Here is a 27,032-nt window from a genome sequence, read left to right as displayed (position 1 = left end):
AGGGAGTTGAGATCATGAGTCCCGAAACCTGGGCACCTGAAGAGTAAAGAAGCCACTTTTTTTTTCAGGTTAGGATGTTAATTGTAAGTCGAAAAGGTCTGTGTAAGTGAAGAAAAGGTATAGTGGAGAGATAAGACAGGGAGAGAGAAAATAAGATGGAGACTTAAGGAAGAGACTCTGAGTCCGACAAAAATAGATTTAGACAAAAACAAAAAGATTGGGAGAGAAAGTGATATGGGTGTGTGTGTGTGAGAGAGAGCTTAATGTTATCCTCTAAAGACTCTTCTCACAATTAAGTGAGAGGGGAAAGCCAGAGTAGCAGTGGCTTTTCCCAGGCAGGGGGAAGGGAGGCAAAGGCCCTTCCCAGATCTTTCTAAGGCAGCTCTTTTTAGGGGTCCCCGCTCGGTTCCGCCTGGCTTGAGTTGTTTCCCACATGGAAATCTTACTCGTCTTTGACTGCAAACCATCTTTTGGGGACCAGACAGAGAGACATGAGGTGTAAAACATTGAGATAAGCAAAGTCCCAAAGAGGCACAGTCTCACTGACTTTTCTCTCCTCAAGGAAAGACGGGGTCGGGGGTGGGGGGGGCAATCGGCTAGGCTGTTGTGTGACAACAGTTAATTAGTAAGGTATGGGTAGCCTTGAGAAAGGGAACAAACTTTCTTTACTCAGTTACAAAGTTTCTTTACTCTGTGGGGAAATTCCTGAGGGGAGAAACAAAGAGAAAACAGCTGAATATCAGGATAAATCAAACTGTAAACTGGCTAAGTTTAATTACATTGATGTACCAAGTTTCACCCTTACAATGTTACCCTGCTTTTCCTTGTATTGTAAGGAGGTTTGTCATGCCAGGCCACAGTTTAAGGGCAATGACATACATAAACATATTTAAATAATGTATTTCATGAATATGAAAATAAAAGAAAATAACATCTACAAGATCATGGACCTTCCACTTGAATGGAAGCTTCTTCCCAAAAGTTATTAATTATCTGTTAACTCCAGTGCCTCTAGCAATGCAAGTTAAGCATCCTGTTTGTGTTGTGAACAACGATTCTTCCATTCATTCTTCTTTGCAGTAAATATTGAATACCTACTATGTGCTTTCACTATTCTGGAGACTAGCCACAGAGCAATAAACAAGACAGATGAGGTTCCTGCCCTCATGAACCTATATACCTCTCTGGAGGGCAGGCAATTTACATAAACGTCATCATCATACAGGGTCTCTGCTCCAGTTCCCCACATAAGAATGCAGGATGTGGTGAGGCCAAAAAGGAACACCCACGGAGCCATAGATACCGGAGTCATGCCATTATATTCTCGCTGGCAGCTGGGATGGAGACACAGGAAGCAGGAGCCACACTGTCCGCAACCCGCCGTCCTAACTGCAATCCGCGCTTGCCAGCCCCCATCTTCTTGCTAGTCCCCATTTTTCTGCTAGCGTAGCCACGGCAGTTATATTAGTGGCCAATGGCTCACTGGTTACAGCTGACGGCCAACTAGCCACAGCTGATGACCATGCCATCACAGTTACTACTTGAGCCATTTACTACTTGAGCCAGCACCTTTCCACGTGAGGCCGGGAGCCTGGAAACTGCACTCCTGGCTCTGTCCCCACAGGAATGCATAATATAAGTAGTTGGATATGTGAGTTCAGAAACCAGGGAAAGGGTCAGGATTGGAGATTAAATTTGAGAGTCATCAAATATAAATGTATTTAAAGCTAAGGGTGAATTTCAGCTGATGAGAGCAGTCCTGTGGCCCAGGCCCTGGCCCTCCGCACAACATTTAGAGGTCATAATTATTAAATGGTCTATCTGAGAAGACAAAGAAAGTGTGACCAGAAAAGTAGAGAAAAGCCAGAAGAGTAAGACACCCCAGGAGCCAAGTGACAAAAGAGGAAATGATCAGCTGCATCAAACGATGAATCTCTTTCCTTCAAAGCCTCCACCATTTATGTACTAGAAAGACTCTTTCTTTCTAAGGAGCTGAGAAGTTGAAGGATGGCCTTATCTCACCACGGGGAGAGGGCATTTCAGTAGGGTAAATTGTCTCCCTGTAAATTGTTTCCCTGGAAATGCTGGGAAGTGCTAGATGTGAGAATATAACTCTGTTGAGGAAAAAAAAAAGGAATACTGCTGAGAGTGTCTCCACAAAGCTGAGTTACATGCTGTGGTCTGTTGCTAGCAAGCAATCTGAGGGTCACATCCTGCACTGGCCACAATGCATCTTCAAGGGTGAACAGTTCCACTTCCCTATTTGCATGCTCAGTGGAGAGCGTCTGTTGCCAAATGCCCTTTTGTTTTCTCATCAGGGCCCACTGCTTTATAGGTTGCTGTCAGTAAGAAAGACCTTAAAGATGAATCCAGCAGAAAATCACTGAAGAGCTGTAATAGAGGAGGAGGAGTCTCAGAGAACATTGGTAAAACATAATGCTTTCAGAGATCAGCAAGTGTCAAGCACAGTCTCACCACAGTCTGCATCCCTTCTAAGGTCAGGTCCTACTGCTTTCTGACAGGCTCAGAAATGCAGGAGATCCCCTCTTTCTGACGGACTGCCTCGAGAACTCGGCCTGGAGCAGAATGGTCTAACATGGCCTGGGAAAAAGCTGTCAGTTCAATAAGAAGGCTGGGAATCTTGGGGTAATTAATAGTTGATAACTTTCCTGTGTCATTAATTGAACCAAAATAAACAAAGTTTAGCTCCTTAATAATAAAGAAACAAGACATGGAGCTGGGAAGAGAGATCATTTGGTAGTCTGGGTTTACCTCATATTTCCTTCAAGAGATATTGTAGAGTAGGCATTTATTGAGACACAGTTTCAAACTTGCCCCACTGCCCCCCGACACACATAATAATGCAATAATTTAGGGAGCCCATACTTCTACTGGTCCTTTCAGTGTCAAGGACCCATTCTATATGTTGGGAGTATTCCGAGTATCTCAGGTCTGTATAAAGGTGGTATGCTCCAACTCTTGAGACAGCCTCAGCTAAAATTAGAAGATAGGTGAAGTCTTCTGTTGGATAATCTGTAGATGACAGTCAGTTCATTATTAATGAAAGGCCCACAGGCCACATTGATAACACTGACAGATCGTATTTCTTCTCTACCACATGAGGTGTTGGTCTTCCTCAAATGGGAATGAAGAATTTGGACACGTTGCTTGACTTCCAGACAGTGTTCTAGCTCTGACCCCCTTACATTATATTCAGAATATCCCCTATGCTGACCACCCTTTCTCTTGGTCCTCCCAGGCCTGTTCATCTCTCATAATTCTCTCATAATTGGACCAGTTATGTCCAATTACTCTTCCCTCTTCTTTGCCAGGATAAGTGACTGCCTTGTAGTTTCTATAGAAATAGGAATGGTAGACAGCTTTTCCTCTATTAACTTTTTGATCCATAGTAATTCCATAAATTCTATTTTCAGATTCTTTCATGGCCTGGACTCCCAATGATCTACTATGAAAGTTAAAACATCTGAGCATTATTACAGAATTTTTTTTCACTCTGTGGTTTAAACAATCTTAATTCTCAGGAGGACAATGTGAGTGACTCTGGGAAATGGGGAAAGAACTGTAGACAAAGAAGTACAGAAAAAAATATAAAACTTGCTATTTTAAGAAATTGTCTAGCTACACTCAGTGTCCATTTAAAATATATGAAGTCATACCATGCAGACGAATTACATTTTTTTTCTCCCTGAATTCCTCAGTCACTAGGAGTTGACAATCCCCTCTCTATAAATCAAAAACTGAGAACAGAACTACTGATGATCTATCTACCAGGCAGGACAGGGTCTCATAGTCTCAGAATAGCCTATATGCATGTATATTGGTATGCTTATTTAAATTGTAGGAACTCATTCACATTTGAATGACTAGCACAACACACCACCAAATGAAAGACAAATGGGTTCAAAGGCATAAATATATGTTAAATAGATATTTCCATGCATCTCTTATTAATGTCAGACAGGCATTATCATTAAATGTGCAAAAGAAATTTAAATATAAAAAACCAAAAATATATATAATTATTTACACACCTTTGTTTAGCAGAGCTTGTTAGACTTCTTCCCCACCACCACCCCCTTTCCTACAATCTCTGCTTGAATTTTTGCTTACACTGTTTCTCCTGTCCCGGAGACTGGAACATCCTGAATCTATTTGTGAGAGCTGTGTTGGGGCATTTTAATCAGCTTTGCTGTCAAGTGGCTACTTTAGCATCAGATTGAGTTTTGTCCCTACAAGATGATTATTCATCAGCTAGTCTCTAAAGCATCTGGGACTTACTTGAATATCTCAATCAATTCTGTCATATTAGTTATGGACCTGTCTTTTTATGAAGAAGCATCATGATAAATTTTAATTCATTTTTTAAAGAAGACACTGGCTTACACATCACCCATCATAACTATCATCTTGGTATTTCATTAAGGTGGATGCTGAGTGAACTTGTATAATGCTACGTACAAACTTCTGTCAGAAACAGCCACTTTTGTTTTGTACTTTCTTTTACTGCTTTATTAAGATATAATTGATATATAACATTATGTAGTTTAAAATGTTCAATGTGATGATTTGATACACATATATATTATGAAATGATTACCATGAAAAGGTAACACATCCATCACCTCAAACTACCTTTTTTGTACGTATGGTGAGAACATTTAAGATACACTTTCCTAGCAATTTTCAAGTATATAATACAGTATTGTTAACTATACTTACCATGCTGTCCATTAGATCCCAGAACTTATTCACCTTATAACTGGATATGCTTTGCCCATTTCCCTCACCCCTCAGCTCCCAGAAACCACCATTCTACTCTCTGGTTCTATGAGTTCGGCTTTTTTAAATTACATATATATTTTTGAGTTAGTGTTTTACTTCAAAGAAACACCCAAAAATGAAACTGTCGGATCATATGGTAGCTCTATATTTTAATTTATCAAGGAACCTCCATATTGTTTTCCATAGTGGCTGCATTGATTTACATTCCCACCAACAATGGAAAGGGTTCCTTCCCTCTTCTCCACATCCTTGCCAACACTTCTTAATTTTTGTCTCTTTGATAATAGCCATTCAGACAAGTATGAGGTGATAGTTCATTGTGGTTTTCATTTGCATTTCTCTAGTGATTAATGATGTAAAGCATCTTTTCATAAATCTGTTGGCTATCTGTATGTCTTCTTTAGAAAAAAATGTCTGTTCAGATCTCCTACTCCTTTTTAATCAATTTTTTTGTTTTTTGGCTATTGAGTTGTATGAGTTCTTTATATATTTTGTATTTTATCCCCTTATCAGATACATGATTTGTAAGTATTTTCTCCCATTCAGTAAGTTGCGTTTTCATTTTGTTGGTTTCCTTTGTTGTGAAGCTTTTTAGTATGATATAGTGCCACTTGTTTATTTTCTCCCTTTCTGAGGCCCCCTTCATCAATCTTTTCTAACCTAAATTCAAAATATACATTTAACTCCGTAAGATGTTTAAGTGTTCTCAATGTAGTATAGAGCCAGAGGATTAGAAATTGTGATATCATATGTAACACTGTCCTTTTTAGTACAAAAAGGGAAACTTTTGTTAACCTCAATATTTACGCTCTCAAACAATGTTGGTTCACCTGGATAGTCCCTCATTTTTTCTCTCTTGATCTCTCCATAATCTTTCTTTCTTTTAGGGTCTCCATCTACTTCATACGGGTACTCCATGCTACCTCTTCAAACAGAGCAAAGTTCCACCTTGAATCAGACTTTCTACCTAGCAAAATCTTCATCTGCCCAGATTTTTGCTGATTCCACCTTGGAATTATGGCCCCATACCTAGTGTGGACAATGAATTATTGCCCAGTACCTGGTGTGGACAATGGTGGGTCTTCAATCACCTTTAGTCTCTCTCAAACGACAATGATCATGGCTTGTTTTTCCCTGAATTACATGGAGACAAACACATCTTTCTTTTTGGATTTATGTGTATCACTCCCTAGATCCATACCATAACCATACTGGCTGATTTTGTTCCCAGTGTCTAATTCTGGCTCTACTCCTCACTATGACAATTCTATTTCTAGATCTTCTTAAAAGATCCTGTCCATCTCTTCCATTGAACCATGGTTCCTGAACATTCATTTGAGCACAGCTTCACCTACAGCTGTGCTTTAGAAAATATTCCTTTTTCCGTAACTCTAAGGAATTCTTTCCCTTGTAATGCCTAGGACTTCTCAAAGAAGACAATAATTCTGATTAAACATAAATTAGATTGCTTTAATATAGATAACTATTGAACCGAAGCATATTCATTTGAAAAAAGTCTAAGAAATTTGGATAAGAGTGTTAAGAAGGTTTTAGGGGGGAAAATCTGAAACCTATCTTCTGGAATTCCTTTTTTCTTTATTAAGAGTCCTTACTTCTGCAGCTGCCCAGAAAATGTTGGAATCATTTGGGAGCATTTGTGTAAGACAGACTTCGTATTGACTTGTACTAGTAATTTAATTTGATCACTCTGCTTTGGAGATCTGGCTAGGATGGTTTGGAATTCAATTAATGAAAATCAGGCATGAGTTTATTAGAGGAATAAAATTTATTTTTTTTACAGAAATACGATCTAAGTCCTTAAGAAATATTTGCGCTTTTTAATTAACTTAAATTCATACTTTTATGCAGAGATAAGTGTAACATTCTCCCTTCTTTATTTCCATTTCTTCTCTCCAGCATTCCATTCTTTCCCAGTCTTCCCTTTTATAAGGATAAAATTTTTAAGTACATGTTATTCCTCTGGGAAGGTTGGGAGGAATGCATAATGACAGGTATGCTTGCTCCCTGCCAGACACTGTGTTAAGTTCTGTGAATACAAAGGTAAGTAAAATCCAAACCCGACCTCTTGAAGAATTCAGTCTATATAGGGATGCAGATATTTATGTAATCATTTTATAATTATTATTCAATATGATTTCTACTCACATAGAGTTTTAAATTAAGTGCTATAGATTACTAGATAAGAAAATAGTGAATTTTGCTGGGGAGGTTTGGAAGGTGCCACAGAAATTAAATTGTAAATCGTGCAGAAATATGAAGGGTGGTTTGTGGTAGGGCATATCTTAGCCCACCACTGCTCAGGGTTGGCCTTTGGGCTTGAGGTATAACTGATCTTAGAAGTAACCGTCAATTAGATGCTCTTAGGGACTGAAAGTAAAACATGAATGAAAGCAGAGTCTCAAGGAGGCTGTCAGCAGAGATTGACTCTAATTGAGGCATGCTGATTCAGGTTTGGGCCAACTGGCAGAATCGCAACTGATCTCACATGCAGAGCTCGGACTGTCCCAAAATTTCACCTGGAAACAAAACAAAAAACAGTAGAAACAAAATACATATCTTAACATGGCTGTTAGCACTAGGGCAGGCAGATGGGCATCAGCTATCCAACTGAGGTACAGCTTAGGGTTTTTCAAAAAGCACCAGTGCTTAATGAGAGGAGCAGAAAGAGGCTAGATTACCTGTTTCCGAAAGAGGCAAGTCCTCTAAAGAATTATCTGCAGCTCGTAACATCTGCCTCAGCACAGAGAGGATCAGAATGTCTTTTACAGGGTCCTGCTCCCACACTGAAGCATAATTTTCAACCATCAAGATATTAGAAATAGGAATGTTTAGCATTTTGTGGACATTGATTACCTGTGGAAGAGTTAATTTAATAAATATAAGTTTTATATCTGAAATTTGACTGAATTTAAATGCAATTCAAGAAAGAAACCAAAAAAACAACGGCTTGATAAATTATCTTCAGAATATAATTATAATTAGATAAGTAGTTTTAAAATAGGGTATAAACTTGAGTTAACCAGGCAATTGATCCATTTTTTATTTACCTGTGAATATGTAGTGTGTGTCGCACATGCACACACACAAACACACACACACACACACACACACAGTATAACACTATTACAATAATAGCTGGTTACAAACAGTATTCTTTACCTGGCTTTGAGAAGTAATAGATTTTTTCATGTTTAAAAAGTTGTCTTGAAGAACATCATGGTAATTATTCACTTTAGTAAGCAAGACTACTTGTGCTGTACCTATATCAAGTAGATAAATCAGTTATTTTATATCGTAATCAGCACTGTCAACAAGATAATTAAATATGTACAAAAGCAGTACTTTGTAGGATGATTTTAAGATTTGGAAAATGAAATATCCCCAATACATCTCAATATGGTACATGAAGTTCTTCTCTCAGGAGAAATTATCTTTTTCTTCCAACATGAGTGATCATTTCTAAATGCACACTAAGTTGTAATCATCTACTATTCCCTTCAAATAGCATATTTTAAAGTGGCCAGGAGGGGAAAAGGTGGTTGCTGGATCTTGTGAATGAAAAAGAGCCCTAAGAAAGAAAGTGAGGGTTGTGTGTGAGCATTTATAAAAGCAAAGTGCACTGTTTTCACACTTCTAAGGACCTCTTGGCTTCTCCCTCAAACCACAGAGATGAGATGAGTAAATCACACTGGGCTTCTACACTAAGCAAAGTTCTGCTTTACCAACAACTGCTTCCATAGGAAAAAAAATATTATAAAACTGAGATGTCCAGGATGCCCCTGAGACTCCTGTACCAGAGTTTTTAGAATTTCCTCCTTACAGAAGTCTTGTGTTTGTGATATCTATCACTCAATGATTGCCTTTACTGTCTTCTCTCTATTCAAGTCCCAGATGAATAACTAGCAAAGCTGGCCAATTATTAATAAAACCTGGCCTCTTGTAGAGGGCAGGACTCAATTGACACATATAATTTTTTCCCAGCTTCTGTTACAATGCAATTCTTCTCTTTCCAAATTAAGGCAGTATTTTCGTAGAAGTGCTAAAATCAGCACAATTAGATGTTTTAAGCATTGTTACCTAGCATGGTATGTAGTTGTATGTCCTTAAAAAACTCATTTCAAATCTGAGTACTTCTGTAACCCACTCTTATCCCAAATCCACCATAATTTTAGAGCTGTTAAATGCTTATACATGCTTATATACTTACATTAAGCATATACAATGTTTATTACCATCTTTAGATAAAGAATTTATTGTGCCCATTTTACAGAAGAGGAGACTAAAATTCAGTGCACTTAAGTTAACTTTTTGAAGATCAAAAGTTACGACTATTAAAAAATCCAGGTTTACTTAGCCACTAAGACTATGCTCTATACTTTAAACTATACATGCTGTTTTTCAGAACTTTAATATAAGTGATCATTCTATTGATATACTAAACAATGAGGCTCTAGAGTATAAATGCCCAAAGAAGTCTTTATACTAAAACTTTTTGGAAGCTCAGTAAGAGGATTTCCATCCAGTTCAGGACCAAATAGAGGAGATACACTATTTTTCCTGCTAAGTACAGCTAAAAAAACACTGGACATTATATATAAATCAAATATAAAAATTGAAAGGTAAGGAAAAGAAGGCAGACTTGCTAGGGACCTTAGAATCCAAGGAACAATGTGGTGGTAAGTTCTCTAAGTTTTCCTTCTATTTCATATATCCCATATTAGCTGCTGGAGAAGCCTACAACTAGTAAATGCTAGTTGAAGTTGCAAAGAAAAGAAAAGTAAGGAAAGGAAAGGAAAGGAAAAGAAGGGATGGGAAGGGAAAGGAATGCAAGGGAAGGGAAGGGAAGGGAAGGGAAGGGAAAGGAAAGGAAGGGAAGGGAAGGGAAGGGATGAGAAGGGAAGGAAATCTGTTCTCTCTAGGCAAAGCACGAGGAAAGGCACAGCCTAGCAAGACAGAAAACTTACGGACAATAGCTATACTATCTCAGTCAAACACCACAGAAATAACCTCAGTCCCACCCACAGGAAGCATCTCTTCCCTTTTCCAACTACTATCCCCTGCCAAGGTAGTATCATAGAGGAAGAGCAAGGAGGGAGCAAGGGCTTTTATACTTGCGGTGTGCTAGGTCCCCCTTTATGGTGTCAATGGAGGATACTTAGGAATCCCAGACTTCTATCCAAATATAATAATAAGGTGGACCTCTCCCTTTCTCCAAGTGACAGAAGGGGCCAAGTGAGAAACTGAAACTATAACCATCATTCACCGAGCCTAAGGAGACTCCTAGCCCCGTCAATAACAAAGTGCTCTCCCCTGCCCCGCAAAAGGTATCAAACAAAGCCTAGTGGGGAACCTGTACTTTCACTCCTATCAGCACAGTGTCAGAAGAGGTGTGCTGAAACACAACATTTAAATAAGATCCAGAGTCACATACTATAATACCCAAAATATCCAACATATAATCAGGAATAACTTGTCATATCATAAAACAAGAAAAATCTAATCTAATTGACATTGGCAGAACATACCCCCAAATATCAGCAGCACACACATTATTTTCAAGCACACATGGAACATCTATCAAGATATACTATATCTTGAACCATAAATCAAACTTCAAACAATTTTAAAGAATTTAAACCAGAGTGTGTCTTTTGACCACAGTGGAACCAATCTAGCAGTCAGTAACAGGATGGTAACAGGAAAAACTCCAAGAATTTGAAAGCTAAACAATGTACTTTAAATAATTCATAAGTCAAGAGGAAGTCTCAATAAAAATAAAAATATGTATTAAATTGGATGATAATGAAAATATATCAACATTTGTGGGACATAACTAAAGCAGTGCTGACAGGGAAATATGTAGCAGTCAATATTTATAACCGAAAAGAGGAAAAGGCCAAAGTCAATCATCTAAGTTCCTACCTCAAGAAACTAGAAAAAAGAAGAGCAAATTATACCCAAATCAAGAGGATGAAAGAAATCACAAAGAGCAGAAATCAATAAATAAATTGAAAAGAAACAAACCAAAATTTAAAATATCAATGAAACAAAAACATGGTTCCTTGAAGAGATCAATAAAATTGACAAACCTCTTTCTGGAGGTTGACAAAAAAAATGGACAAAAAAAACTAAAAATAAAAGAGAAGACACAAATCACCATAACCAGGAAAGACAAGGGATATACCTACAGACCCCACAGACATACAAAGAATAATGCTATGAACAATTCTACACATATAAATTTGACAACTTATATAAAATAGACTAAAACTACAAACTACCACAACTCACCTAATGTGAAATAGATCATTTTATTATAATAGCTTTACAACTATTTTAAAATTGAATTTCTGGTTTTAAAATTTCCTGAAAAAGAAATCTCCAGGCCCAGATGGTTTCATTGGAGAATGCTACCAAACATTTAAAGAGAAATGAACACCAATCCTACACAATTTCTTCCAGAAAATAGAAGGACACTTCCCAACTCATTTTATGAGGTATTACCCAGATACCAAAACCTGACAAAGAATTAAAACTACAGACCAATATCTCTCATTAATAGAGATGCAAAAATTCTTAATAAATTATTAAGTAAGATTCATCAATATATAAAATAATTGTACACTATGAATACATGGTTTTTCTTCTAAGGAGACAAGGTTGACTCAAGATTCAAAATCAGTCATTGTAATCCACCATATTAACAGGCTAGAGTGGGGGGGAATCCCATTATTATATCAACCTATGGAGAAAAACTATTTAACAAAATTTAGAACCCATTCATGATTAAAAAAAGAAATAAAGAACTCACAGAGAACTAAGAATAAAGAACTTCCCCAATTTGATAAAGAATACATTTTATATGTGTGTGTATATTATATATATATATATATATATATATAAACATAGCTGATGTCACAATGGTGAAACATTGAATACTTTCCAACTAAGATCAGAAATAAGACAAGGGTGTCTGCTCTCATCACTATTTTTCAACACAGTATTAGAAGTCCTAACCAGGGCAATAAGACAAGAAAAGAAAATAAAGGGCATATGTATTAGAAAAAAAGAAATAAAATTGTGCCTATTTGAGATGTCATGAAAATCCCAAGGAATCAATAAAAAAATTTTTCTAGAACTAATAAGAGAATCCAGCAAGGTCACAGGAAACAAGATCTATATATAAAATTCTATTGCATGTGAAAACCAAAATTACAAATAATGCCATAAATGCATTCATAAAAATTAAATAGCTAGATGTTAATCTAATTTAAAAAAATAGAGGATTTGGATGTTGAAAACCTCAGAGCACTGATGAAAGAAATCAAAGATCTAAATAAACAGAGACAGACTATGCTCATGGATTGGAAGATTCAACACAGAAAAATGTCAATTCTCCTAAAATTGATATACAGTTTTAATGTAATTGTTATCAATATTCCATCGAGAATTTGTATAGAAATAAACAAAGTAATTCTAAAATTCCCATGGAAATGCAAAGGAACTAAAACGATTTTGACAAATAAGAATAAAGTATGAAGAATCACTTTTACCCAATTTATGGCCTACTATATTATTATATAGTCACAATAATAGACTGTGTAGTGTTGGTGAAAGAATAAACACATAGATCAATGAAACAGAATAGCAAACCCAGAAACAGATGCACACAAATAAGAACAACTGATATTCGACAATGGACTAAAAGCAATTCAATGGAGAAATGATAGTCTTTTCAACAAATGGTTCTGGAGCAATTGGATGTCCATAAACAAAAATTAGTAAAATAAAATAAACCTCACATCTTATAAAAAAGTTAATTCAAAATAGATAATAATCCAAATGTAAAGCACAAGACTATAAAACTTTTAAAAGAAAACAGAAAAGTTTGGGGGAATCTAAAGATCGTTGAAGAGTTTTTAGGCACAAAATGAAAATCCTTAAAAGAAAAAAATGGTATATTGAAGTTTGCCAAAATTTTTAAATTTTTGTTTTGTGAAAACCTCAGTTAAAACAATGAAGAGACAACTATGCACTGGAAGAAACCACTGGCAAGTAATGTATCAGACAATTGACTCAAATTCAGAATTTTTATATCTCTTCAAATTCAACAGGAAAAAATAAAAACAGCCTAATTAGAAAACAGACCAAAGATGTGGAGCTGTTTCACTGAAGATATACAGAAGCAAATAAGCACATGAAAAGATGTTCAATGTAGTCATTAGGGCAATGTAAATCAAGACCATGATGAGCAATCTCTACAAACCTATTAAAAGAGTTAAAATGTTTCTGTATAGCACCAATGCCAAATACTACCAAGAATGCAGAGAAACTGAATCTCTCATATAATGCTTGTAGGAATATAAAATATCCAGCTGTTCTAAAGAGTAGTTTAGTGAGTTCTTAAAAAAATTAAACGTATGCTTACCATAAGACCCAGCAATCACACCACTGGGGAATTATCCCAGATGAATGAAAACTAATGTCTACACAAAAACCTGTACACACTAATGTTCATAGGAGCTTTATTTTCAATGGCCAGAAACAAAAAGCAACCAAAATGTCCTTTGATAGAGAATGGTTAAACAAATTGTAGTATATCTATACCAAGCAATATTACTAAACAATAAAAAGGAATGAACAATAGGTACAACTTCAATAGAACTCACAAAATATGAGTCTTAGTGAAAAAACCCATTGTCAAAAGGTGACATACTATGTGATTCTATTTATATAACATCCTTAAAATGACAAAATTACAGAGATAGAGAAGAGATTAGCAGTTGCCAAGAATTAGGGATGATGGGAAATTAGGGGGTACCACAGGGAGATTTTTGTGGTGATAGAATAGTTCTGTATCTTGATTATAGTGATGGTTACATGAATCTACACATGCGATAAAATGACAAAGCCATACACACAAATATAACAGTGTCAATTTCCTGGTTTTGATTTTCCTGGTCTAGTCACATAATGTGGGGTGGTGACTCCCCTATCAAGCCATAGAAAAATTACACATGACAAAAATTATGGCCATTCTAGTCTTGAAGGACTGAAAACTAGGATTTAGGGCCTTTCATTCAGTCAGCCTATGTTCTCTGCCTGCAGTTTCCACCAACTAACCCAGGGCTTAGGAAATTGGATGAAGGGTATATTGGGACCTTTCAATACTCTTTGCGACTTCCTATGAATCTCTAATTATTTCAAGATAAAAAAAAATTTTGATGAGTGAGACTCACCACAGTTTAATACTTCTTTTTGAACTTGTTTGAACTTTACCACCATTTTGGAGGACAGATCATTGATCGAGTTGATATCTAAGACATAAGCCACACAGTGAATCCTGTCCTTCAGTGATGGAGAAATGATGAAGTCAGAATGTCTGGATGTAATTGGTTGATGTGGATTAAACTGTTATAGAAACATAAGGTAACATTTAGACAATCTCTGCTCAATTCTTTGAGACACAATTCATGCTTCAAACACGAGCACCGCTAATGCCAACCCGAAACTTTCCCTCCTCGCAGCTACTCCTTCCTCAGATTAATCAGTGGTATCTCTCCTATACTTTCTCTCCACTTTGAACATAACACCATCATGTTTTTGTGTTTGTTTTTTTTTTAGAAAAAAACCACTTCATTTCTTTGGTAAAAATTATAATTATCCATAATTTACATTATCCATAATGGAAATATTTTAGGAAAATACAGCCTTTTTTTTTTAAGTTAACTTAAAATCCCAGTCTCCAGAAAAAGCTGCCATTATCATTGTTAGACATCATTTAAGACTCCTCTCTAAGCATTTTGCATACGTAGATGAACAAATGGATAGAGAGAAGAGAGAAAAATATATTGAAAATGTCATTTAAACAAGAATACTATAATTTCTTTTAATTTTACAAAAGAAAAAGAAACTAAAGTAAAACAGAAGAAATACCAGATTTCAAGTTAATATTGTCTTGCTATAAGACAATAATCTTTCTAGGATTAGGAAAATAGATTATAAAACATAGCAAAAGACTGGATTCATTATTTTTTTAACTATATGTTTCAGTGTTGGGCTGAATTGATTGACTCTGCTGTGAAAAATGAAGATGTTAGTATGCTCATGATTTCTCCCATCTTTCTGCTTTGTTCTTCCTCCCTGTATCTTCATGTCTTCTTAAATTGTCAGCTCCGTGAGGATAAGAACTATGTTCTTGTTCAACTGTGTGTTTCTAGTAACTAGCATAGTGTCTGACACAAATTATGTTTTTAATAAATGATCTTTAAATAAATTAGTACATAGGTAAGGTTTCCAATCAAGGACAATTGAGAGGCAAAGAAAGTTACTGTTTAAAAATTGAAGTTAACTATATTTCATTCAGTATCTAAAAGAAAGGTAATAATAATAGTTAACTTTTTGAGAATTTAGAATACATCACCTCATTTAATCTTCTCAGCAACCCTGTGAGATATGACTTTCCTATGAATACGAGTACACATCTAATTAGAGGGAGAGCCAACCCTTGGATCTAGGTACGTAAATAGTATTTAATTAACGAAGCCTAAGTATTTATAGTATAACATCACACTTCAACAAAAAATGTTTCAATGTTTTGTCTAAGTGATCAAAAAAGTGTAACAGATTGAATTACTACTTCTCTATTATTTTACATCATAGTAAAGAGTGATATAAGCACAACCTCCTCCCGACCTTTTCCTGGAAGCTATATGAGTAGAATCCTGCTTTTTGGCTGTATTAACGCTATAGAGGAGAAAAGCTGTTACTACTCTACTATACTTACGTGAGTACTTACTCATTTAAAGCACAGTAGTGTTGCTTGATGTTGAAACCACAGTTTGATAGTTGAACCTACTTTATGGAGTAAAAATTCAACAAAAAGCATAATACAAATTATTTGAAATGTTTTGGAGATTAAAGAGTTCTTACCTGATATCTGTCTGGCATGCAGCCTTTTAAGATATGGGGTATGTCACCCATACACAATCCTACTCCGTCTTTCTCATCCAGCCCCATGGAATCACATATCATAAATGGCAGAGATTTGCCCTCTTTTCCATCTTTAATAGAATATATTCTGTACTGTAAAAAAAATATATATGTCAAGTGTAAACTTGCATTCTTCATCTAGCATTCAAGACATGACAATAGGAAGACCGGAGATCAATATTTTGACACTGTTGTCCTCAAACATTTTGGTCTTAGTATCACCTTAGACTCTTAAAAATTATTGATGATTCCAATTATTGATGATATCAATATCTCTATTGATATTTAACATATTGGAAATTAAAACTGAAAGAATTTTAAATGTTTGTCATTCTAAAATGCAATTATGAATCTATTACATGTTAAGCTAAATAGATTTCCATGGAAAAAACAAAATTACTTTCCAAAAACATTATAGAAAAGGGGGATTGATTTACTTTTGCCATTCTCTTTAATGCCTGGATTAATAGAAGATAGCTGGATTCTCAAATCTACCACTGCATTCAATCTGTTGTGATATATCCTTTTGGTCAAAGTGTACGCGTATAAAGCAAATCTGGCTTCACACACATAAATGTAGTAGGAAAAGGAGAAAGTATTTAACAGCTTTCAGAGAATTGTAGATATTCCTCATTAATAATACATAAAAGCTCAACAAGTGATAATTTCCAAAAGGTTGGCTGCAACGTGGAATCTATGACATTTTCATACTGTTACATTAAATTCATTGTATATCTTACACTTTGAATATATCTTTTATCCACACATGATTTTGTAACCTGATGCATTGGCTATTTGAAAATATTGGTTCACTGGCTTATCTAATCTTCTAAATATTGGCACGTTTTATTGTATCATATTAAACCATAATATTTATTAATACTACCATTAATCTCATCAGATAAGTATTGGAAAGCTATCAAGCTCAGTGTGGTGCATACAAGTTTCTTAAAGTTATTATATTTTCTTAACAGCTCAAATATTAATATTATCATTAGAAACGAGCAATGCTGGTTGTTTTTGTTGGGGTGATCGGTTTACTTTATATATTTTCAAAAAAAATGTCTACCAAATATCCAAGTATGAATAAGCAAGTCTGTCAGTTGTCTTTTCAATTAAAATTATGTTACTTGAGAAAACTCCAGCTCACAATGCAATCACACCAGTGCCTTTGCTCAACAACCACCATGCTTTGATATGCATTAGAAGCACTTTATATACACTTACCATTTCATCTCATGAAATATGGCGATGATGTATACTTAAAAGTTAAGTTTAAATAAAATCAGAAATTATTACTGATTCAATTAGGACAATTTTATTCTTATGTGAAACTGGCATTTTGTTTGTGTTTACTGCAAGCTCAGTGGTAGGGAAGAATATAGTGACTACTAGTAGTGTTTGGTGCCATTGCTTGATTAGTACAAAGGTGTCGATAGATAAAACTAAATTTGTATGATTAGGTCAAATGTCAATCCACTAGAAAAGGCAAAAAGCATCTTAGTACTATCATAAAAAGAGTTTTGAACTTACAGATCCCCTAAAAGGGTCTCAGAGATCCCCAGGGTTCCACAAACCTCATTTTGAGACACACTACCTTAAGACACCAGACGACACTTTAATCAATTTTCCCATTCCAAACCAGGAAGTTTAAAACCCCTCTATGACCTACTGTAATCTGTGATGGAGTCAAAAACTTCCACTGGTCCATAAAATGCCTAAGAGTGATCCCATTGGAGATTTTGATCTAAATGAATGGGACTGCCTCAATATGAAAGAAATTACACAAAGCATTCGAGTTACATACCTAAGTACATTTATATTTTAAGGTCAGTATACACATTCATGGTTTCATTGACTATTAATTTATTTCCTTGATTTTATTGGCAACTTCAATTCTTCAAAAAGAAGGGTCTCTGAACAACAAAATATTCTGCTTCCCTCACAAATATTCTGTCCTATATTTCTTCAGTTTACATAGTATCTGCATTTCATTTAGAGTTCAGGATCTGCATCTTATCTTAAAGCAATGCCTTTGGAATTTTCAACAGAAAAAGAAGGGAGAGAATTCTATCCTGATTGAGTACCTCTATTACAGCATCTATTAAACTGAATGGTATTTATTTGTTTATCACTTACATGGGTCTCTGAGATCCCTTAGCAAAGGGCCCAAGTATTATTTGTATTTAGGTCGCCATTGCCAACACAATATTTAGCAAACAGAAATATTTCAATCAATGATTAACATATTGAATTGCAGTCGTAGTATCTTGCCTTGGCTTCTAAGACTAGGTTGAAATACTAAAATAAAGCCACTCAAGTATATAGTATCTGGACAACATCAAAAAACAAGATGTGATTTTTGAAAGTCCTAAAAAAATGCTTTTAGTTATTGAATGAGACACAAGACTAAAATGAACAATTACTGTTTTATGCTAAATTTTTGCACAGACAATATATAGCATAGTACTAAGAAGATAACAATATTAGGTTGTAGCAATTATAGATAAGCACAGCTTGATTATGAAATTTTCTATTTTTTCATTATTTTTTGTTTGTATGATAACATTTTGACAAGCATAGAATGGCCGTTTCTAGATTCATATTGCATCATAATTTATAAATCTTTAGATTAACAGTGTAAAAATAGTATTAGTACTTATTTCCTTAAATATATTTGTTTACAAATAAGATAAGGTTTGTAGGAGCTTTAACAGATTTATCCTGTGAAGGTTCAACCCCACCCCAAGTGAATACCAATTTCGCCGTTCATTAAAATTTCTTATAGAATGGTCTACATGATGGAAAGTTATTATTGTATAGTAAAATAATTCTCATTATTTTATTATAGAAAGGAAATCATTTCAATCCAGATAAAACCATATGGGACATGAGTAAAAAAATACATCAAATATAAAGAATGAAGATTTCCACAAAGTTTTTAAAATTGTGTTGTTTTTTTTCAAGTACTAAAAACCGTTCTTCATATAACTACTTCCTGTATCCATAAAAATGGAAAGGCTGTCTGTATGATAACTCCATGGAGGCAATTCTCATTCAACTTTTACTCCTGTTCTACATTTGATTTAGCACTTAATTATAGAGTAAGAAGTTACTGTTCTGAGAGAAAATGGCAAAGGAATTAACAAACCAATAATTGTAATCTATAAAAATTCTCAAGAAATCCTGAAATAACTTACCATTTCAGTAATGCTGGTGATATCAGACCCCACTGTGGCTTGGCGAGTCACATGGCCTTGGAAAATAGACTTCACTGAATTGAAAAAACTGGACTTTCCAGACCCAACTGGACCCAGCAGAAGAATACGAATTTCTGGAACCAAGTCCACACAGGGTTTGTAGGCTCTGAGGTGTTCTAGGAGCATATTTCTGTACCTGTTAAAATGCAATCATTAAATACAACAGCCAAACTTCCATAAAGATTAGCACAATTCTTCTGAAGCTTCTTTACTCCAATTTTAAGAGTATGTTTTAATTACTTAGTTATTATTTTTATATTAACATCTACATCATATGATTTGAAATGGTCTAATGTTATGTACTTTGTGCTTGAAGAAAAAAATGCATTCGTCTATATCTGACTGAAGTTAAACACTAACCAGCAACTAAATCACTGTCAAACTATTAGCCTTAAGCCACATAAATCTAATGAAAATATCAACAACACTGAAAATGAATTATTTTCAGTAATAATATTAAGAAGAAATAAAAGTAAAATATGTGCTCATGACAGCTTCTCCCACCAGAATACAATTATACATGACCCTGTATTTGAAACTATTAATATTTGTTTTTCCGGTTAGTAAAAGTATTTGCATAAAGCATTTATGTATAGCATGGCCATTCTTGATATGGCCATCAGAGCAGTGTTGTTGATTGGTAGTTAAACTTATTGCAAGGTGAAAAATGGCTGTTTGCTTTTTCCTTGCCATGGCATTATAAGAAAGTGCCTTTTCTTTCAATATTATTTTAATATTAGTTCTTTCAACATGAATATATTCTACTTATTTTGCTTCTTTGTATATAATTTGCCCTGGATTTATTATGCATGGTTTATTTAGTTATATGTTTTCATGTATTATCAGGAGCAAATTTTGATAAGTACATGTCAACAACCTACAAATGTTTTATAACAAGAATATACTACACTATTTTCTAAAAAAAATAAATAAATAAAACATACACAATGCAGGTATTTACCTATGAATTGGGGAAAGGAAGCTTTGTTTTGAAAATTTACTGAAGATCTCAAAAAAACTTTATTCTCAAGGAAAGGATTCAGAGGCATTATCTAAAATAGTCATCTAGACTCTGGGAAACTTTGAATATCAAAGGTCCCAAGTAAAACCTGAAGTCAAATTGTCACCAGGTGGATTTTTAAAGTATCACAGTTGGTAGTGTTTTGTTTTTGCTGTTCTAAATTGCCTTGAACATATTACATTAGTAACATTATAATTCAGTTTTATCACTCCAAGTGATTTTTATCTTAGTATATCATTGTCAATGCCATTTATACAATTGATCTAAATGAAATAAGTAATAGACAGTCCAAGAACCTAACTTACTCTGTGGCTCCTGTTATCCTGCTAACATAGTTGGCCTCATTCTTAATTCCTGTAGGAAATAAACACAGCACAATAATTTTTTAATCCTCTTTACTTCCCTTTTAAAAGTCTAACTTCTAAATAGGGCACTAAGTGTGCTTGCATAACCTAGGGCTGAGCTAGTCAGTTAAGAGTTAGGGTTGATAGCATAGTGAGGAAAAGAGGGGAAACTATTTTCTCAACACATTAACTCATTCTGGAAACTCTCACATAACTATGCAGAGGTCCTAGGACTGACCCAAAAGGGATCATGTGTCAAAAATAGACCTTCTCTGATAGTGGGATCTCTTTTCTCCTCCTTCTCCTCTCCTTCCTCCCTTCATCTCCATCTCACCACTTCAACTTCTCAACTTACACCTATACTTTCCAGCTTCCCAGGTTTCATTTTGAAGTTTATGAAAGAGAAATGTGGTGACATAAAATTTGTTTGTTCCTGTCATTTTTCTTTCTGTTTCTACATCAATTATGACCTATCAAACACAAAGACAAGAATGAGAATGTAGGATTATGTAATTCAACAAACCTTCAACTCGAAAGACTTCACATTCCCTGTATGAATAGTCATGATAACTATTCATTGCTAATTCTTTTCCTAACGAATGAAGTAGCCACAGCTTGTGTTTCTTTGGAACTAAAGAGAAGAACCATTCCTCATGATTAGAGGAATGAAATGCCAGTTCTTCATCAGTAATTTTCAGTGATGTATTTAAAAATGCAGTTGTTTTATTATTTTGCAATGAAAAAAAGAAGGAAGAATTTTGCTTTCTAACACTTTGAACTGTTTTTGGATAATGCTCAAGTAAAAAGGCTCCAAAAATATTGTCCCCCAAGTAAATCACTGTTATAGTGGATCCCTGACAACTGCACCTAGCAAGCATGTCTTTAATGCTACATCCATGGACACTAGACTGATAAAGAAGACTCAAGGAAACATTTCCAAGCAGCTTTTGCAGACGTTTTTCCTCATTCCATGTCAATCTGGTTGTCACTGCCATTGTTCTATATCTAATAGAAAAAGAAATAATAGGTTAAGAGACAAGTATAGTGCAGTGATTTAAAGTACAGATTTCTGCTTCTAGTTCCAGTGAGTTGTTTTTTTCTCTGATCCAATTAAAACATGTTATTTGGATTATAAGGCAATAGAAATGTAACAATAATAGGTAGATACAAAAAAAGAAAATTTGGAAATTAAAAATAATTTAATTATTTTAAGTCAGTAGAAAAACTACAGATTAGATAAAGAATATTTAAAAAAAATAAGTCAGAATAGGGATCAGTAAACTTTTTCTTAATGATTGATGGATAGTAAATATTTTAGGCTTTATGGTCTCTCCCGGATTACTCAACTTTGCCAATGTAATGCAAAAGCAGTCATAGACAACATATAGACACATGGGCATGATTGTGTTCCAATAAAACTTTCTTTACAAAAACTATGGCATACAGACCATAGTTTGCCAACCCATGAATTGGAAGATAGAAATGAGAAATTTATACAGAAAACAGCCCACAAAGAAAAAAACTGAAATATGAAAAGTATTAACAGATATGGAGGTCCTAGCATGGCAGAATAGACCATTAGCCATCATGCCAATTCTTTCAATAAGAAAAACAAGAAATGCAGGATAAACTGCAAAACACATATATTTGAAAGCATTGGGGAGCTAACAAAGCAGTGAATATCCATACTGATATTGGAGTTACTCACACATATTTTTAAATTCCTATGCTTGGTTTGTTCAAATAACTAAAAGATAAGATCGAAAGGTTGACATTAAAAATGAAAAAAATAAAAAAGACAAAAATATATTCTGGACTTAAAAATCTATATATCTGAAATTAAAAATTTCAGGTTAACTGGAGGTTAAACACACTTCAAGGAAGAATTAGTCAGGAGAAAAAAATCCAACTGAAGCAATAAGACAAAATAAAAATCTGACACAAATATATTGAGAGTACAGTACAGTTCATTTATTCTCTATAGTTCCCTGTGCTTGAAATTTTCATTAAGAAGCAAACCAAATGAAAGACAAAAATATGATCATTTGCAGCAATTTCATTCTGAAACTCTTTTTTCAAAAAAAGGAAAACAGGCCATTTTCTTCACACACAGTTAGGAAACATTGGATGGCAGGAAGTCACTTACCTGTTTTTAAGAGTTGGATCAGGCTTAATTGTAGTTATTAGCTGCTCTGTCTGATTTATGGACCAGCCACAGTTTGGAGACAGAAGGTTCTGCTAATATCCCTGGCTTCTCTCTGAAAGAAAGGAAAGTGAAACTCAAAGCAGCAACCAATCAGCTAGCAGCATGCCAGGTGCCCTTAAGTTTCTATTTCCCTGCTGGAAAGAAAGAGACAGAGAAAACAAACAAAAACAAATATGATTCATTGTGAGCACATGAAAGTGATCTTTGGTTCCCTGTACAGCCCGCATATAGGCATGCATGAAATGGCAAGTATTCATTAAAAATTGCAATAAAACTAATAGCTAACATGTCTGGTACATTTAACTATGTACTTGACACTGTGCAACTACATGCATTTTCATAGTTTCTCCTCAAAACAATATTATACAATAAACACTATTAGTATCCCTATTTCTTATAGTAGAAAAATGAAATTTAAGGACATGAACTGACTTTGCCCAAAGTAATTCAGCTAACAGAGTGGTGAAGCTGGCTGGTATTCAAAACCAAGTCTTTCTGCATTCGAAAAACAGATGAAGACTCAGCTTTTCCTGAATTCATTCAGAAGGCACTGCACAGCTCTTTCCCCATTTATACATCCATTCATTCAACACTGGATTAGACCCTGGGGAAGGATAATGCTGAGTAAGATAAAAACAGTGCCCTCAAGAAGTATGCTGTCTACTCAGGGACACATTCAGGTACACAGACAATTTTATTAGTGATAATGGAGAAAATAAAATGGAATAAGCATTGCTAAGAGAGTCACTTAAAATAGAGTCAGGAGGCTATCCAGGAAGTGGAGCCTATGCACACTTCCTGCCTCAGTTCTCAGAGCTGCTATTAAGTTGCTAACCTGTTGCTAAACTCAGCCCAAGACTGAACCATAAACATCCAAACCAAAAAGCAACAACTATTGCATGGACACATACGGACTTAACCATCTCCTTGCAGTTTTTTCCTCCCTCATTTGCATATTGTAACAAACCAATCCCTGTTAACCTAACCAGCAATCCTTCATTTGCATGGAGGACCCAGGTGGGAACTGTACTTGTGACTTTTGCCTGTATAAACCTTGCCTTTCTTATTCTTTTCAGAGCACAATTTAAGCTGCTACTTAAGTGTGTTGCTCCTGGGTTACAACCCCAGTGTGCTAAGTGCTATAAGAGGAGTAAGAACAAGATTCCCAAGGAACCAGAACGGTGTCCTCACCCAATCTTAGGGCATTCATAAAAGCCTTGCTAGCAAATCAAAGTTTAAACTGAGACATGAAGTACAGGAGAAAGAGAAGCAAGAGAGAGCATGGTGTCATCAGGGACCTCGAAGTACTCTGGTCTAGCTGGAATAGAGGGACAGCATCAGATTGGTAAGCAATGAGGCTAGAGAGATGAATAGGGTCTTAAAAACTCTTTAAGTTAGATTTTATCATGAAGACAATGTTAAAACTCAAAAAACAGGAAAATGTCATGATCAAAATTTAATACCTTAGAAAGAATATATTAGTTTTTTATTGACTTATAACAAATACCGTAAAGATAGAGGCTTTAAAACAACTCCTATTTATTGTCACACAGTTTCCATGGATCAGGAGACCAGCACGGCTCAACTGGATTTTTCCCTCAGGATCTCTCACTCAAGGTATTGGCCAGCTATGGTCTCATCTTCCTCTGGGAAAGACTCTGATTCCAAGCTTATTCATGTTATTGGCAGAATTCAGTTCCTTGCAAGTATAAGACTGAGGTCCCCTTTCCTTTGCTGACAGCCAACCTGAGGCCAATCTCAGCTCCTAGAGGTTGCCGCCAGTTCCTTCTCAATGGCCTTCTCACTCACCCGAGGCTTGCACAACCTAGCAGCAACAGAACGCTTCAAGGCTAATAGCAGAATCTCCCCATGTCAAATCTTCATGCTTTGAGTCTCTCCCTCCAGGAAGAGCCCTTTTCATTTTAGTGCTCACCTAATTGGATCAACTCCACTAAAGATCATCTCGTTCTTGAAAGCCAGTAATCATCAAAGTGATATCCCATCATTCTCAAGGGAAGGGACTTATATAAGGATGTAGGGGGCCATCATAGATTTCTGACTATCACGAAGGACTAGGATCCAACAAATCAGTTTTTACCCTTTCACGGTTAGTTAGTTAGTTAGTTAGTAATTCATCCATTGTTCCTTTCTTTTAATAAAAAATGTATTGAGCACCTGTATACCACTCTGTGGATATAAACAGATATAAACTCTGTTCTCGTGAAACCAACCTGGAGGGACATCAGGCGAGGCAATGCCGGCACTGAAGAATACAGTGAGGTGCGATAAAGAATTTAAGACACATACACAATAATCTTTTGGTTATTTAAAAAATATTTTTAGTTATTGGACCAAGGGCAATTGCACTGAAAGAAGCACAGGATGAAGTGATGTCATCTATGCTAAGTTAGGAGTTCACACAATCATCCCTTTGAGCTACTGGACTACTTACAGGAAATACTCTGTATACTTTTCACCAGGTAAAAATATGAAAAAGTACACATACATAAAAATATATTGATATTTTCACAAACAAATCTTAGAGAATGTTTTTTTTTTTAATTTTTAAAGAAATAAAGCTTCTTAAAAAGATATATAAAGGATGTTCAAAGAGGAAAAAAGTGCAAGATGGGGAAACATGAGAAGAGGACATTCCCGTCTCCTAAGTCCTGAGTTGGTGGCAATACCAGCTGGATGAAATCATTCTCTCTGCCTAGAGTAAAGGTCCTAAATCCGAGTCTCCAGGCCTTAAAGACTGAAATGGCCAAAGCTTTTTTGTCACTTGAGATAGTCCTATAGCTGGATAGTGGGGCCGCTTCTACAAGCAGTGAGTATCCCTCACACTGTGTGGGTAGTCAGGAAGACCAGAGAGCCACAGCTACCTCACCTGAAGGACATTAAGGTATGGCTCTGCCCTCCTTCTCCTTCATCGTTTTTCCTGTTCTTCTTCTGCATCCTCTTCCTGGGACAGACTCAGGGTTATTTGTTACCCAATACCGCCTTGCCTTGAAGTTTTCATTTTCCTTCTCCTCACTTTGCTCCCTCATCAGCTAGTTCCTTCCTTTTCTATTTTCTGACTCCTCTACGTTTTTCCCTCCTTGACTTTCTTCTCGTTATAGTTTGTCTCCACTTTTGCTTCTTGTACCCTAGCTGCTTAATATGCATTTGAAGAATGAATTATATGAAATAGATGAGTGATCATTTAGAAGCTCCCAAGATTAAGAAAGAACCTGCTCACGACCATTTTGACATGACCCATTTTTCTAAAGGGAAAGTAGAGCACATTTAAAGAAAAAAATGTCTCTTTTAGAAAATGAAAAATAATAAAAATGAATATTGTCTTTATGTTAAACATTTAACTTATCGTTTAGCAATTCATATTATTCTGTATTATAGATGAACAATGAATTGATTTAAACATGACACTCAGATCTCGGGAAAATAACGCACAATGCTTATATAATTTCAGTTTGGGGCTGTGATAAATTATGGTATGATAAATGTCAAATTTACAAGTTTTCCTACAAGGACATTTATCATTTTTATTGTTTAATGAAACAGCATATTTCATAATAACATGTTAACATAATAACAATAATCATGAACACAAAATAAAGATATGTTTAAAAGAAATGTGAATTTCCTCCTCCTCAACTGTGTAAGTTATCATTTTATTTAAACAAATTTAAATTCATTTCCTAACCCCTCTGCCTGAGTGTTAGGAATGTATTCTCTATCATTTGGGGACCTTTCCACTTTCATTAGACCAAGGACCCCAAGTCTACCAGCAAGATCACACACGTCCTGCAGCAGTTAGGGCAGGTGTCATCCTAAGTGAGCTGTTCCAATGACGGGAGCTTGACTGTGTCTCTTCTCCCTTGATTAATGGACAAGCCTAGTTCCACAGCTTTTCTGTTGATCTCCATGTAATACATTCCTGTTCTTAATCCAATGAGAATTGATTATTATTGTTTGCAATAATAAAATCCTGACTAACACACCTGCCTTCACTTCTCTTTCAATACTCTCACATCATGGATGATTTGATTCAGTACTATTACTTTAAATAACACATATGTTGATATGCCAATGACTCCCAAATGTATGTCTTCAGTCCTGACCTGTACATCGGGCTGCCTACTTGCTATCTCCACAGTACGTCTAAAGGCATTTCAATTTTTAACAGATCAGCAACAAAACCTGTCTTCAAACATGAACTCCCTTAACCCTCAGCATTCCCTATTTTAGTAAAGGAAATCAATACCCACCCAGTTTTATTAAGTCAAAGCCTAGGAATTCTCCTTAATTTCTCTTTTTATTTTTTTACCCCCATACCCAAATTATGAGTAAAGCTGTCACTACAACAAATTTTTCTAATATCCGTA

At 35.3% G+C, this 27,032-nt stretch overlaps 1 protein-coding gene across 3 annotated transcripts; it reads right to left on the bottom strand.

Moving 5' to 3' along the window:
* Window positions 1-6,527: 6,527 nt before the first annotated feature.
* On the bottom strand, window positions 6,528-22,712 carry IFI44L (interferon induced protein 44 like). 3 transcript variants are annotated; one of them, XM_033115969.1, is made up of 9 exons: window positions 22,588-22,712; window positions 20,965-21,446; window positions 20,403-20,451; window positions 19,017-19,212; window positions 15,757-15,909; window positions 14,064-14,235; window positions 7,984-8,084; window positions 7,503-7,677; window positions 6,528-7,340 (listed from the first exon to the last, which is right to left on the bottom strand). In XM_033115969.1, the coding sequence occupies exons 2-9, from the start codon at window positions 21,434-21,436 to the stop codon at window positions 7,306-7,308; spliced, it is 1,353 nt and encodes a 450-aa protein (XP_032971860.1). In that variant the 5' UTR covers window positions 21,437-21,446; window positions 22,588-22,712; the 3' UTR covers window positions 6,528-7,305. The 3 variants fall into 3 exon arrangements, with proteins under 3 accessions (XP_032971860.1, XP_032971862.1, XP_032971861.1); XM_033115971.1 differs by lacking the exon at window positions 20,965-21,446 and having other exon boundaries at window positions 6,531-7,340; window positions 22,588-22,693; XM_033115970.1 differs by lacking the exons at window positions 20,965-21,446; window positions 22,588-22,712 and adding an exon at window positions 20,797-20,953 and having other exon boundaries at window positions 6,531-7,340.
* Between the last annotated feature and the right edge of the window lie 4,320 nt (window positions 22,713-27,032).

This window comes from Rhinolophus ferrumequinum, chromosome 9 (assembly GCF_004115265.2).
Source record: "Rhinolophus ferrumequinum isolate MPI-CBG mRhiFer1 chromosome 9, mRhiFer1_v1.p, whole genome shotgun sequence".
NCBI classification, from domain to species: domain Eukaryota; kingdom Metazoa; phylum Chordata; class Mammalia; order Chiroptera; family Rhinolophidae; genus Rhinolophus; species Rhinolophus ferrumequinum.
The sequence above is the reverse complement of the archived record's forward strand: the minus strand, read 5'-3'. Positions and strand labels throughout refer to the sequence as shown.

What these genes read in the sequence shown, in the direction of transcription:
- IFI44L (XM_033115969.1), bottom strand. Translation starts at nt 21,436, where the DNA reads ATGGCAGTGACAACCAGATTGACATGGAATGAGGAAAAACGTCTGCAA. An exon ending in AGGATAACAGGAGCCACAGA is followed by an intron (nt 19,213 to 20,402) that starts GTAAGTTAGGTT and finishes GCATTTTAACAG; the next exon opens with GTACAGAAATATGCTCCTAG. An exon ending in CTTGCCTCTTTCGGAAACAG is followed by an intron (nt 7,341 to 7,502) that starts GTAATCTAGCCT and finishes TTTTGTTTCCAG; the next exon opens with GTGAAATTTTGGGACAGTCC.